Source organism: Macrobrachium nipponense, chromosome 21 (assembly GCF_015104395.2).
Source record: "Macrobrachium nipponense isolate FS-2020 chromosome 21, ASM1510439v2, whole genome shotgun sequence".
In the NCBI taxonomy this organism is placed as follows: domain Eukaryota; kingdom Metazoa; phylum Arthropoda; class Malacostraca; order Decapoda; family Palaemonidae; genus Macrobrachium; species Macrobrachium nipponense.
Genome location: NC_087212.1, coordinates 24,925,044 through 24,940,900, shown reverse-complemented (window position 1 = coordinate 24,940,900; position 15,857 = coordinate 24,925,044). Strand labels below are relative to the sequence as shown.

At 41.0% G+C, this 15,857-nt stretch overlaps 1 protein-coding gene across 1 annotated transcript in view; it reads left to right on the top strand.

The window, feature by feature from the left end:
• Positions 1-15,857, top strand: part of LOC135197854 (spatacsin-like) — a 443,463-nt gene that overhangs the window by 267,834 nt on the left and 159,772 nt on the right. Inside the window, 3 exon segments of the mRNA XM_064225036.1 lie at positions 10,002-10,788; positions 10,790-11,224; positions 11,740-11,904. Coding sequence (XP_064081106.1) covers positions 10,002-10,788; positions 10,790-11,224; positions 11,740-11,904 — 1,387 coding nt within the window.

Genomic DNA, 15,857 nt, shown 5'->3' with positions numbered 1-15,857 from the left:
TTTTCAAATAAACAAAACCAAGTCCAGACTAACACCGGAATCTCGATTCCAGTGGTTAGGCCTTCAGTGGGACTTACAATCGCGCACTCTATCAATTCCGTCGTTGAAAAAGAAAGAAATTGCAAGAGCTACAAAACAATTTCTCAAACGACAACAAACATCCCGGAGGTGCCAGGAGAGGATCCTGGGCTCACTCCAGTTTGCATCAGTCACAGACGTTCTGCTCAGAGCCAAACTCAAAGATATAAACAGAGTATGGCGCTCAAGAGCGAATTGCAGATCACGGGGACAAACTAGCCTCTATCCCAGCGATCTTACGGAAACGGAAAAGTCTCCGCCCCTGGACGGAGACAAAGAATCTTTCAAAAGCAATTCCTCTACAGTTTCCCCCTCCATCATTAGTGATCCACACAGACGCCTCACTAACAGGGTGGGGAGGATACTCCCAGTACGAAAAAGTTCAAGGAACTTGGTCGTTAACATTCCGCCAGCTACATATCAATGTACTGGAGGCCATGGCAGTATTCCTCACACTGAAACGGCTCCGTCCGCCCAAGAACTCACATTTCAAATTAGTTCTGGACAGTGCAGTAGTAGTACACTGCATCAACAGGGGCGGATCCAAGTCAAGCCACTTGAACCATGTCATGATAGCCATCTTTTCTCTGGCAAACAAAAAACAAATGGCACCTGTCAGCCACTCACCTGACAGGAGTCAAGAACGTAGTAGCAGACGCTCTATCGCTCTCCGCTCCGTTGGAATCGGAGTGGACACTGGACAGGAGTTCATTCAATTGGATCAGTCTACAAGTCCCCGGACTCCAAGTAGACCTCTTCGCCACGGAGTCAAACCACAAACTCCCTTGTTACGTGGCACCCCAACCTCGATCCTCTAGCATACGCTACGGATGCAATGATCCTCGATTGGAACGAATGGAAGAATATTTACCTCTTCCCTCCGGTGAACCATTCTCATGAAAGTTTTAGACAACTCAGGACATTCAAAGGCCAAGTAGCTCTAGTAGCTCCCAACTGGCCCAAGAGCAACTGGTTCCCTCTACTCCTAGAGTTGAGACTCCGACCACTACGGATTCCCAACCCCAAACTAACCCAGTTAGTGCAAACTCAGACTGTGTCCGCTTCCTCAAGAATTCAGAAAACCCTAACTTTATGGATTTTCTGAAATTCGCAGCCATGAGGAATGCAGAAATTGATCCCCAGAATATCTCATTCTTGGAACCAGATAAAAGAGAATCTACTCTCCGGCAATATGATTCATCTGTCAAGAAACTAGCAGAGTTCCTTAAGTTGTCAAATTCTCAAGTCATGACAACGAACCTAGCCATAACTTTCTTCAGATCATTGTTTGAGAAAGGCTTAGCAGCAAGCACTATCACTACAACCAAATCAGCTCTTAAAAAGATCTTCCAATTTGGTTTTAGCATAGACCTTACGGATTCGTACTATACGTCCATACCAAAAGCTTGTGCTAGATTAAGACCATCAACGAGACCTAAATCAGTCTCTTGGTTCCTAAATGATGTCCTCAAACTGGCCTCGGACATTAACAATGACTCTTGCAATTATATCCCTCCTGAGGAAAACCCTATTCTTATTAAGTTTAGCCTCCGGAGCTAGAATATCAGAACTGTCAGCCTTATCAAGGGAACCAGGCCACATTGAGTTCCTCCCTCAGGGAAGTCCTCTTATCCCCAGATCGCCATTTTCTAGCCAAAAATGAAGACCCACTGGACAGATGGTCCTCGTGGAAAATCCTACCACTACCTCAAGACATTTCCCTTTGTCCTGTCAACTCATTAAGAGCCTACCTAAGCTGAACAACTCTGAAATCTTCAGGCCCATTGTTCATTAGGAAGGAAGGTGGTACATTATCCCTAAAAGGGATCAGGCAACAAATTTTATACTTCATTAAACAGGCCAATCCAGAGTCCTTTCCTCGGGCCCACGATGTTTAGGGCGGTGGCCACATCTATTAATTATTTCCAACACATGAATTTGACGATCTTAAGAAGTATACAGGCTGGAAATCTCCGACAGTTTTCAACGGCACTACCTAAAACCCTTAGAAGCCCTCAAATTTCCAGCAGTGACAGCTGGAAACACAGTTTCTCCTGATTCTTAATTTCTGGGCTCAGCTCGTGTCGCTGCGCGAAATATCCTTTAATCTATTATTTCTAGGGTAAATGTACTAACACATACCAGAGAATAAATAAATAAAGAAAAAGGTCGTATAACTGACTCGCTCACCCTCCCAGAGAGTGTCGGTATGAACACTATGGCGAGTGAGACCACTACCACGAGGCCAAATGCCAATAGAATCCTCCCACTACAAAATCCCCCAAGAGGGGAGCCGACCCACAGAGTGGGCAGCACCTACTACTACTACTCCATCCCATGCTGCCGCTGCTGCGCCTCTGGTTGGCCATCCTTTTCAGTTAGCGCACACGATACACACAGTGCCATTTTCTTCTCTGTGTTTTTGTGCCCTTTCGTTTGGATTTTATTACAATGGAGCGTGCAGCCATCGGCAGCAGCTAAGTTAAGTACTCAGTGTTTATTGCTATTTGGTTTTTTCCGGCCCTGAGCACGTATTTGCGTTTTTTAGGTATAAATACGATCTCTAGGTCGGAAGCATGGCAGCATGGTTCTGCCTCGTGATGGGTCCGTTCTGGGTCTCCCATACCCAGAGCATCCCCTGTCTTTGTGCGCTCTAGTTTATTATCCGCTTTGTTTAGAGTTAGGTCTACACGGTTTTGTCATGCATGCATGTCTTTTACCTTATGTAGGCTTTTCCATCCAGACCCTAGCCACGGCTCTTTGTATCGGCATCGGCTAGCTTTGAGTGGTAGACTTGCCTTCGGGTTAGTCGTACACTCCTGGATTTTTTCTCCCACTATTTGTTTTCTTTCTTTCATTTTATTATTCATTTTATTATCTATGTGATTTTCTTAGGTTAGTTAGGCGTCTGGCTCGCTTAGCCTAGGTCACGGCCTATTGTGCCTTTATGTTACCGCTGGTCAGCTCGGTTGCTTCCCGATAGCATCTCGCTGATCAGTTGGTTTTGTTTTAGGCTTAGTTGTTGTTCTTATCGCCCAGTGGTCACTATGTGATCACGAGGCAGCCAGACGCCTGTCCAGTCACCTTTCCCCCCTCCCGCTCTTCCATAGAGTCGGGGGGGGTGGCTAGGCCTGCCCATGCTCGCTCCGCATACCCGAGCCTGCCTCCCTCTCTCCCCCCAGGCGGAGGGGTAGAGGGACGGGTGACAGACCCAGACTGACTCGACCTCTCCGGCTCTCGGTCCGGTCGGATGGTAAGGTGAGGGGGGACTGGCCTTTCCCACCCCCTCTCCATTACTACTTCGTCGCTCCGTTACTAGCCCGAGTCTGTATGCCCCAGCTCTTTCCCACCTTACTAGGGCTCCTTTACCACCGGAGGGCCTGGCATCTAGCGGAAAAACATGCTAAGTCTTACCCCACGGGGTGGACCGGAACATACAGTCGTCTCGTCTAACCTCTCCGTTTCACTGAGTTATCACTCCGCCACGCACTGGACTTAGTCCGGTACGTTCGAGCTTTTAGGTTTAAGATGTTAAGTTTACTTTAAGTACCTTAAACCATTCCCCCTCCCTTCTTTTCACCGGATACCTCCGGGGTTATAGCCTATTCAGGCTAGTAAGGGAGGGGCTATGCCCGAATTTTTTCCGAGCTCCGGCATGCAACGGAGTTCTTCTGTCCTTTAGCCTGTAAGTGATATTCTTTAAGATACTCATGTGTCTTTCCACTTACAGACCACCAACTGTGAGCATCCGGGATGCGCCGCCACACTTCAGGAGAGGACTTCGAGTTCTATCCGGAAGACCTTCAGCCTCCGTTTCATCGGCTACGCAAGGCTCACCGCCTCAGCCATGATTCGAGATGATAGGGTACCAAAGGAGACGGTCCTCTATTCACGTGACCAGGCTCAGAGAGAATGGCTCAGGTGTTTAGAGGACATGGATTGTTCTAATACGAAAATCCAACCCTTCAAGAGTCCCTTTACGATCTTCACGATGGATGAGAGTACCCCGCTCCCTTTCCTGACTAGATCGCGACATCTACCATTCCAGCGGCCCAGAAGGGGGACCCCATGCCTCAACTGAAGGAAGCAGATCCTACATCTCCGTTACTTCCTTCAGCCGGAGAATTATGGGAAGACTTACCGAACACCTTCTCAGCTGGCAAACTCAAACCGGACTGTGCTATGGAGCAGTTTGGTGAAAAAGCTACCCAGGCTTCCAGATAGCCTTATTCAGGCTGAATTTTGACGCTAAATCGCGATTAGCCAGATCGATTAATTCTATGGCTATGTCCGAGGTGGCCACCATAGCCTATGGTTCAGAGCCGCTTTTCAAACTTATGACCAAATCCCTGACTCAAACGGTTACAGTCAGATATGTTTGAGTTTGCCACTGGCTAGAACGAATTGTAGGAAGCATGTCTACAAGAAGCAACCATTCGGCACGAGCCGAATAGGTTACCTCTCGTCAAGCATCTGGGGAGCAGATCTCTTCCCAGAAGCGATGGTGAAGGAAGTCCAGTCAGAGGCTACAAGGTTGAACCAGAGCCTTAAGGACCGTTGGGGCCTTACGGCTAGGAGGAGGCAAGATCTCGCAGCTAGAGGTAAAGGGCAAAGGAAACCCAGGCGTTTCCAGCCCTACCAGAAAAAGCAGCCACGCTTTTCTCAGCAAGTTCCGGCGGCTTCCCTTAGTGCAACAGCCCAACCCTCCACTTCAAAGGCTCAATCACAGCCAAATTTACGTGATCTCCCCTCAGCCTCAGCCCTCCACCTCTTATGCCATCTCTCCAGCTTACAATCAAACCTTCGAGAGTCAATCTTCACAGAAGTATGACCGCTCGGGTAAGGGAGGCAGAGGTAAACGTTCCTTTCGTGGGAGAGGATCGGGAGGTCCCTTTAATAGGGGAAAACACTTCAGAGGAGGCCGAGGAGGTTACCAGATCCAATGAAGAACTTCAGGTAGGGAGGGAAGGGCTGTTTCACTTTCGCCCACCGGTGGAAATTCAGCAAGTGGGCTCAGAGCATTGTGTCAAAAGGCCTGGGTTGGAGGTGGTTGACGAACCCACCTCCATCCAGGCCTTTCCGTCAACTTCTTCCAAAGAACTGACGGAGTATGCGGAGGATCTCCTTCAGAAAGGAGCTCATAGCGAGAGTCAAAAGATTAAAATTTCAAGGTCGCTTGTTCAGCGTGCCAAAGAAAGGCTCACAAAAAAGAAGAGTAATCTTAGACTTGTCCCGCTTAAAACTTAGCCATTCGCTGCGACAAGTTCAAGATGCTCACGATCTCCGCAGGTGCGGACCCTTACTTCCCGTTGGGGGCCGTCACCACCTCTATCGATCTTACAGACGCTTACTATCATATCCCTATTGCAAAGACACTTCCGTTCCCTATCTAGGCTTCAAGATAGGGCGACCAGACATTCTCCTTCAAGGTAGTTCCTTTCGGGCTCAACGTAGCACCCAGAGTGTTTACGAAGCTGGCGGAAGTAGTTGTTCAACAACTCAGATCGCAGGGGTTATGGTAGTAGCGTATCTCGACGATTGGTTGATCTGGGCTTCAACAGTCGAGGAATGCAACAGAGCAACACTGAAAGTGATTCAGTTCCTGGAATATAGGCTTCAAGATAAAACAGGACCAAATCAAGACTCACTCCAGAGTCAAACTTTCAGTGGCTAGGCATTCAATGGAATCTATCCTCCCATACTCTGTCGATTCCATCGTCCCAAAGGAAGAAATAGCAAAGTCAGTCAAGCAATTTCTAAGTCACAAACTGGCTTCAAGAAGATCTCAGGAAAGGATCCTGGGTTCTCTCCAGTTTGCATCAGTGACGAACATCCTAATGAAAGCCAAACTGAAAGACCTAACCAGAATTTGGCGTCACGGGGGCAAAAATATCAGTCCAGGGACAAATTGTCTCAGTCCTCTGATTCTAAAGAATCGACTTCGGCCGTGGGCGAAAGTCAAGAACCTATCGGTGTCAGTGCCCCTTCAGTTTCCTCCTCCAGGGATCACTATCCACACAGACGCTTCATTAAGCGTTGGGAGGATATTCCCAGTTCAAAAAGGTTCAGGGAACGTGGTCACCTCAGTTCCGTCAGTTTCCATATAAACGTACTGGAAGCGATGGCACTGTTCTTGACTCTAAAAAGGTTACGTCCGCCAAAGTACATCCCACATAAAGCTAGTCCTGGACAGCGCAGTGGTAGTACATTGCATAAACGAGGGAGGCTCCAAGTCACGTCATCTAAACCATGTCATGGTAGCCATATTCTCCCTGGCGGACAAGTTCAGTTGGCATCTCTCCTCACCCATATAGCTGGAGTGAGAAACGTCATAGCAGATGCCCTATCCCGAATCAGTACCTCTAGAGTCGGAATGGTCACTGGACAACAGTTCGTTCCAATGGATTCTTCAGAGAGTTCCAGGTCTACAGGTAGATCTCTTCGCATCCCAAGCGAACCACAAACAAACTCCCGTGTTATGTGGCCCCCAACCTGGACCCTCTGGCTATGCCACGGACGCCCTGGCTCTAGATTGGAACAACTGGGAGAAGATTTATGTCTTTCCTCCGGTGAATCTTCTCATGAAAGTGTTAAACAAAACTCAGGACATTCAAGGGTCAAGTGGGCTCTAGTAGCCCCAGGACTGGCCGAAGAGCAATTGGTACCCTCTCATCCTGGAACTGGGTCTCCGCCCTCTTTCGGATCCCCAATCCCAAGCTCTCCCAGTCAGTACAAACGAAGACTGTGTTCGCTTCCTCAGGGATTCTCAAAACCCTAACTTATGGATTTCATGAAGTTTGCAGCGAAAAGAGATTGCGAATATTGACCCTCAGAATATTCTCTTCTTGGAATCAGATAAGAGAGATTCAACTTTGAGACAGTATGATGCTGCTGTCAAAAAGTTAGCAACCTTCTGAAAGAATCAGATATTAAGATCATGACAATCAATTCAGCTATATCCTTTTTCAGATCCTTATTTGAAAAAGGCTTAGCAGCTAGCACAATTACGACAAACAAGTCAGCCTTGAAAAAGATTTTTCAATTTGGATTCAACATAGACTTGACAGATTCCTACTTCTCGTCTATTCCCAAGGCCTGTGCTAGACTTAGACCTTCTGTAAGGCCTACGTCAGTATCATGGCTTCTTAAACGATGTTCTAAAGCTGGCTTCAGAAACCAATAATGACACATGCTCATTTATAATGCTGTTAAGAAAAAACCCTATTTTTATTAAGCTTAGCCTCAGGAGCTAGAATTTCAGAACTGTCGGCTTTATCCAGAGATCCGGATCATATTCAGTGTCCTTCCCACAGGGGAGTGCTGTTTCATTTCACCGGAACGTAGCTTTTTAGCTAAGAATGAAGATCCTTTTGATTGATGGTGGGAACCATGGAATTGGTACTACCCCTTCCACAAGATATATCTCTTTGCCCAGTTTCAACGTTACGAGCCTTTCTATCTAGGACCTCCTCTCATCCTCATCGGGTCCTCTCTTAGGAGAGAAAAAGGTACTTTATCTATTAAAGGCATCAGGCAACAAATCCTGTACTTCATTAACAAGCCAATCCTGACTCCTTTCCCAAAAGCACATGATGTCAGGGCAGTAGCCACCTCAATTAACTATTTCCAACATATGAACTTCGATGAGTTGAAAAAGTATACTGGATGGAAATCACCGACAGTGTTCAAACGTCATTACTTAAAGTCCTTGGAAGCCCTAAAATTTTCAGCAGTTGCAGCGGGTAACATAGTTTCCCCTGACTCTGACTAATCCTTAGTAGAAGATTCAGTCCTCCTTTCTACCTGCCTCACCCAACGTTCGTCTATTCCTGCCTTGTTCATTTACGATCACCTTGTGTCTTAGCTGCTTTGATGATAATATAGTGGGTGTCCCTTATTTTTGCTAGGGACACTCACATTTGTGATGATTACTGATCTCGTGGATGTCATCTCCTTATTTTTATGCTAGGAGATACATCTTATCATAATGGTTACGGGTTTTTGTATATTAAGTCATATACATTCTTTTATATTTTATTATTGTTGAGTTTGTTTTATTCAACTTGTATATTAATTGCTTTACATTGTTTTGATACATAAGCTTACACAGATACCATTGTTGTACATATATGATATTTTCTCCTGTATATATGTATATTACCTTAAGTTAAGAAATATTATTAGCATTAAGTATATTAAGTAATATTTCTTTTTGTATCACTGTGTACATGATCTTTATTAGCAATTATATTGTTTTATTTTTATTTTATCTTTTTCTTTGAGACCCTTTATATTTTGTTGAATTACTTTACAATCTTGTCTATTTCTCTGGTACGATTTCGCGCAGCGACACGAGCTGAGCCCAGAAAAGGGATTTTGACGTAAGGAAAAATCTATTTCTGGGCGATTGGCTCGTGTCGCCAGCGAAATCCCGCCCTACCCATCCCATCGCCAAGATTGTCTGCTAACTTCAGGATGGCCACCAGAGGCGCAGCAGTCGGCAGCATGGGATGGAGTAGTAGTAGTAGGTGCTGCCACTCTGTGGGTCGGCTCCCCTCTTGGGGGATTTTGTAGTGGGAGGATCTATTGGCATTTGGCTCGTGGTAGTGGTCTCACTCGCCATAGTGTTCATACCGACACTCTCTGGGAGGGTGAGCGAGTCAGTTTATACTGACCTTTTTCTTTATTTATTTATTCTCTGGTATGTGTTAGTACATTTACCCTAGAAATAATAGATTAAAGGATATTTCGCTGGCGACACGAGCCAATCGCCCAGAAATAGATTTTTCCTTACGTCAAAATCCCTTTTTTACTATAACTTCTTGTAGCCTTCCCTTCTATACCTGCCCATTGCACCCTTACTTAGTTTAGTCGCCTCCATGTATTGGGTTACCTTGAGTTTTTGCTTTTGTTCATCATTCTAATTGGATTCAGTTCCATTCTGTTGTATATATCAGCTTATAATCCTGTCTTTGCCTAACCTGTATTTTTATTGTTTGTTTTTAGGCTAACTAATTTTAAGTTATAACCCGTGTTTTAGGGCTTATACTTCCCTTAGGGTAAGACTGTAATTTTAGTTGATTATTATACTATTAACCTTACAAGTGTTTAACTTTACCTTCTTAATTTATCTGTACTGTTCCTCAAGCTTGGTGTTTAGCATTCTCTGGTACTATTTCATAGGCCGACACAGGTCAAGCCCAGAAAAGGGATTTTGACGAAGGAAAAATCTATTTTTGGGCAACGACCTGTGTCGCCCTGTGAAAACCCCACCTGTAGTTAGATTATCCTCACCCAGCTTACCCCAAGCTTGGAGGCTATCTTCAGGAATGACGTCTCAGGCGTCGGAGGCGCTCACGGTAGTAGTAGACCGGGAGCTGTAGCGGGCTCCTCCGTAGTTCGGGGTTTTGTCGAAGGAAGAAGCTAAATGGCAAGGGACCTCTGGTAGTGATTCCACTCGCTCCTTACTATACCGACACTTCTATAAGAAGTGAGCGAGCCATTTATCTTGGCATTATATTGTTTCTTTTTTCTCTAGGATGAATAGCAAATATTTATTCCTCGAAATAGTATCAAAGGAACCATTTCACAGGGCGACACTAGTCGTTGCCCAGAAATAGATTTTCCTTCGTCAAAATCCCTTTATTATATTATTTTTATTATTATTATTATTATTATTATTATTATTATTATTATTATTATTATTCTTATTATTATATTATTATTATTATTATTATATTATTATTATTATTATTATTATATGGGGTGGGGGTGTCTATCTCAGTCATTCTATTCAACTGGTGGGTTTTTATAGTATGGAGTTCTGGGTTGCATCCTGCATCTTTTGAGTACAGTACAGACAATTGTATGTTTGTTGTTAATACTGTTAATTTTATCAATATGTATGTATTTCTTTTATACAGATTCAACAATCCTGGAACATGTTGATACTGATGTTCGGTGGCAATATCTTCTTTACCAATGTGATGTAAAGAATCTTAAACGATGGGTTATCAAGGAATTTGGTGATAATGACATGACTTTGCTGGATAAAGAATTCAGTTCATGGCAGTATGCAGAACAAATATGGACAGATCCTAATTTTAGATCGTACAAAAATAAAGTTAGCGAATCTTTACCAGAGTCCAAGAAATCAGACAAGGGCAGAGAATTGGCTGCATCATCAGAACCAAAAAATATTGGTTTTAATATGCTAATGGGGCCTCAGTATGGAAGTGATTTAGAGTCATCTCCCACTTCACAGGATAAGGTTTCTCTACATTCTGTTTCAATTTCTGCTTGTGAAGGTGACACATGGAGCTTGCAAAGCTTTGATGTTAGTGATCGATCTGATATAACATGGTCAGAGGATCTATTTAGACCAATAACACAGAGTATGGTTGACTTGGTTGTGATTGCAGGTATACCCTTTGCTGAAATGATGCTGAATTTTTTGGCTAATTTTGGAATATTTACAACCAGTGAGAAGAAAAGTGCACAAAAATTCATGAGAAGATTGTTCATATCAGGGGCATTCGAAAAGCTGTCATTTATGAATGGGAATCACCAATGTCAGATGTCACAGGATGAAGTTCATAAAATTATTCTTGGATATTTAGGGAATAACAACCTCTTACTTCCCGTATATGATTACATAAAAAAATTTTCTTTGCAAGAAAACATTACTATGAATCCGGAGAGCTTCTGGGATACCTTCTTGGACTGAGGTGATTCCAGCTTTCATGAAGCTTGGTGAAGAAAAATCTAAAGAAGTCATATATGATTTGAGTTTGAAGAATCTTTCCCTTCTCAGTGATTCATGTCAGAAGCCCTCAGAGATAGAATTTCCTGCATTCCTTACAATGCTATTTGCACCATCAAAATCTCTGGGAGATTTTTTAGAGTGTGGAGAAAAAGGAGTTGATTCAAAGAATGGTGAAATAGCTGCCCTTTGTCACATACTTTCCAAGTTCTCCCTCACTCCAAGACAAGTAGCAGTGAACCTTGCTCTTAAGTATCCTTACTTGAAGAAAATATTATCCAGGTCTGAAAGCACAATTTCTGCTGATGTGACAATGTATGATTTGTTGAATGATAACATTCCTTACGACTTGAGTAGGCTCTTCACTTGGCAGCCAGAAAACAGGTATTTCCTAGTTTGTTTCTCTTTTTATGTTATACATTGTATTACTTACATTTCTAGTAACATTCTTTTAACACAGTGCACAGTCTTGTTTTGTCAGTAATAGAGTAGGTATTTAGGAATTTCTTAAGAAAAATTTCTGTTATGAAACTACTAACAAGCATTGTGTTTACAAATTTAATTAAAATCACTAGGATGCATTAATGCATAACTATATAATACAGTTCTTTAGGTCAGGTTAGGCCTTGGTGCAGAGAAATAAGGTGTTTATAGATGAAATAAAAACAAGAATCTTTAAAAACACCAATGAAATTGTTGAAAGAAACATTTATCTTGACAAAAACACTGGTATGTGTACTTAGTAAATTGTACCCCATTTTCTTTATTATATATATATATTTTTTTAAATGAACTGGAGATACTTTATCATCAGTCAGATGGGAAAAAGGGATAGTTTTTAATGTGTATTCTTTTGGGAACTAGATCAGTGATGTTGAGTTTATTGTTGGTTTTTGTAGACATGGCTATGATTCAGCAGCTGCAATGCCAACATTTTCTGACAAAGAATTGATGAAGAACTATGGTTTTCTACATTCCCTTGACTTCATGTATTACCTGCGTGATGCAAGACCCAGCTATGCTTGTGCTGCTTTGATTACTAGCTTGGGAATCAATGATAAGAAGTAAGTGTTCATGGTTTAGTTTGCTATTTTAACACTAAATATGAATATCTATTCTCTCTGTTTTCATTGATATCTTGAGTTTTCATGTGCACACCTTGAGTATGAATGCTGGTTCTTTATATATTTTTTTAATATTGCTTTTTTCATGTATACTCCTTGACCACAGTAATAAGAGATATTATTTTTATAGAGCAACACTAACTTGGTAAGTTCTGTTTACACTGTAACTGATAATTAAGTTATTTCATTTATGCTAAATCTTTATGGTGAGAACTGTTATAAATTACCATTTATGTACATAGTCTAGTTTCAAGATTTATTCAATATGCCTGAAGGGTTTGTCTTTGAATGACAAGTAAAAACTGTAGCAAGACAAAAGGAAAGAAATTGTACAGCAAGGTGAAATGGTCAGATCAAACTACATTACAGTATTAATTGTGATGCCTAGTTCTAGAACAGTGACAGTCAACATTTATGTTATAAATGTGCTAGATAGTTTAAATAGTCAACAAGTTAGAATTCCTAGTTTTTATATAGGGCATGAGAATTCCTAGTTTTTATATAGGGCATGCAAGGTGAATCAGCAACAACTTGTTTTATTCTGATGGAGGATACAGATAACATTACAAAAGGATCACACTCTTATACCGATGAGTCATGCTGATCACAGGATAGACTGTTGAAAGCTGAGAAAATACAGATAAATAAAAAATAACAAACACCAGAAACTGAAGAGGAGTTACTCTGCGAAGCAAAGCACAGGAATACACTGGAAAAACTAAATGTAATGATTGGCGACTTGAGTACAAGGTGACCACAGAAATGGTGAGAAGTAAGAGAAGAACAGACTTCTCAAGAACATGAACATTTATGAAAATGCAAGGTAAAGTAGCTAAAGATGATCAACAGCTAGCCTGAAAAATTCAGTGATTAGTCTTGAGGTCATTAACCCTTAATAGACAGATAGCTTCTTAGGAGCAGTAGTAACAGGTTTGGGGTGGTGGGCAGATAGATCCTATAGTGAAGCAATATTAACCCTTAAATGCCGAAGCGGTATTTTAAAAATCGTCTCCCGTATGCCGGCGGTGTTGGCGAGTGAGCACCGAAGCAAAAAAAGTGTTTTTTTTTTTTTCAAAAAATCACAGCACGCTTAGTTTTCAAGATTAAGAGTTCATTTTTGGCTCCTTTTTTTTGGCATTGCCTGAGGTTTAGTATGCAACCATCAGAAATGAAAAAAATATCATTCATTATCATATATAAATATTGGGATATATGACAGCACGAAAACAAATTTCATATATAATTGTTTACAAATCGTGCTGTGAGCAAAACGGTTAAAGCTAACGAGTTAATTTTTTTTCATTGTATTGTACACTAAATTGCTATCTTTTTGGTATATAACACATTGTAAAACAATCAAGGCAACACAGAGAAAATATTATCACAAAATGATGCATGAATTCGTAATGCGCGGACATAAAAAAAAGCTTTTTTCAAAAATTCACCCTAAATCGAAATATTGTGCTAGAGACTTCCCTTTTGTTGCAAAATGAAGGTAATTGATTGAATATTACTAGACTGTAAGTCTTGTAGCTTACAATTGCAGTTTTTGACCATTTCGGTAGAGTTAAAGTTGACCGAAGGACGAATTCTATTTGTCGTTATTTATATGAAAATATTTCAAAACTGATAAAAGCTACAACCATGGGTTGTTTTTAGTTGTATTCTACATGAAATTGCACACATTTCCATATATAAAACTTTATGTAACGGCTAATTTAAAATGGTACAAACATTACGACAATCGGACAAAAAAAATGATGATGTTTTCGGAAGTTACCGCGCGGACGTTAGGAAAAAGTTTATTTCATAAATTCACCATAAATCGAAATAGTGTGCTAGAGACTTCCAATTGGTTGCAAAATAAAGTTAAATGATTGATTATTACTAGAATGTAATAGTTTTAGCTTAAAATTGCGTTTTTCGATCATTTCAGTCGAGTCAAAAGTTGACCGAAGGACGAATTTTTTCTATTTATCGTTATTTATATGAAAAATATTTCAAAACTGATAAAAGCTACAACCATGGGTTGTTTTTAGTTGTATTCTACATGAAATTGTGCACATTTTCATATATGAAACTTTATGTATCGGCTAATTTAAAATGGTGCAAACATTACAACAATCGGACAAAAAAATTTATGATTTTTTTCGGAAGAGTTACCGCGCGGACATAAGGAAAAATTTTTTTTTCATAAATTCACCATAAATCGAAATATTGTGCTAGACTTCCAATTTGTTGCAAAATAAAGGTAAATGATTGAATTTTACTAGAATGTAAGAATTTTAGCTTACAATTGCGTTTTTTGACCATTTCGGTAGAGTCAAAGTTGACTGAAGGTTGATATTTTGGCACTTATCGTTATGTATATGAAAATATTTCAAAACTGATAAAACTACAGCCATGAGTTATTTTTAGTTGTATGCTACATGAAATTGTGCACATTTCCATATATAAAACTTTTATGTACCGGCTAATTTAAAATGGTGCAGACATTAGGACAATCGAACGAAAAAATTTGTTTTTTTCGTAAGAGTTACCGCGCGGACGTAAGGAAAAAGTTTTTTTCATAAATTCACCATAAATAGAAATATTGTGCTAGAGACTTCCAATTTGTTGCAAAATAAAGGTAAATGATTGAATATTACTAGAATATAAGAGTTTTAGCTTACAATTGCATTTTTTGACCATTTCGGTAGAGTCAAAGTTGACCGAAGGTTGGAATTTTGGCACTTATCTTGATTTATATGAAAATATTTCAAAACTGATAAAAGCTACAACCATGAGTTGTTTTTTTGTTGTATTCTACATGAAATTGTGCACATTTTCATATATAATACTCCATGTAATGGCTGATATAAAATGGTGCAAAAATTATGTCAAAGTGACAAAATAATTTCTGAGATGTGTCGCTGATACTTTTTAGTGTGAGAAGAAAGAAATTTGCGCTTGCGTTTCTGGGTAACGATTGTAAACAAAACAACGCCTTGATCTGTGAGCTCCCAGCATCCCCCAAGGCGCGTGATTCAAAAGTTTTCGCCTTGTAGGCCTATAGCTATTTTTCTTCAAATTTAAAAAAAAACTTTTATATTGACGTACCATACGTCCGATCGGCACCCAACAGACAATTTATATCGACGTTTAATACGTCCAATTGGCGTTAAAGGGTTAACGAAACACATTAAAAATGTCAGGAAACAAAAACTAAACTTTCTGAAACACATCTTTCTGAAACACATTAACAAAACCGTAACACTTAAGTTTACAAAAAACTTAAAATTAATTTTTTTTTTTTTTTTTTTTTTTTTTTTTTTTTCAATTTCTTCACCACTTTCAACTTTCTGTTTATTCATAGGATCTTCCTTTTTGCTTACTCTTACAAAAGGCCTCTTTAAAAAATAACTATCCAAGGAAGATTGGTTCTGCCTACTTTTCACAATGTTCCTGAAACAACTCTGGCAAACGTCATCGAACTGCGCAAGCATATGACCTGTGTAAACCTTTTCGGGGTGTCTCTTTTCTACAAATGATTGCACCTTATGAAAAGCTGCTAGAGCATTCTTAATTTCTGCTGTTGTCATAGGGTCGTCCTCCTCCTCGCCGCTGCTACAGAACTCTTCTTGAACGACGTTATGTTGCATGGCCTCCAACTCCTTCAGGTCATCCGTCGTAAGCTCCTCTTGGTGCTCCTCGAGAAGGTCATTGATGTCGTCCTCGTCGATGACCAGCCCCATGGACTTGGCGAGTGCAACGATCTCGTCAAGATCTGGTTGCGAAACAGTTTCAGGATCGTCAATGTTCCTGAATCTGCACCAACTTCGCCCACGTCAAATCCCTGGAAGTCTCGTGCGGATACAACATCAGGCCAGAGTTTCCTCCACGAAGAATTCAAA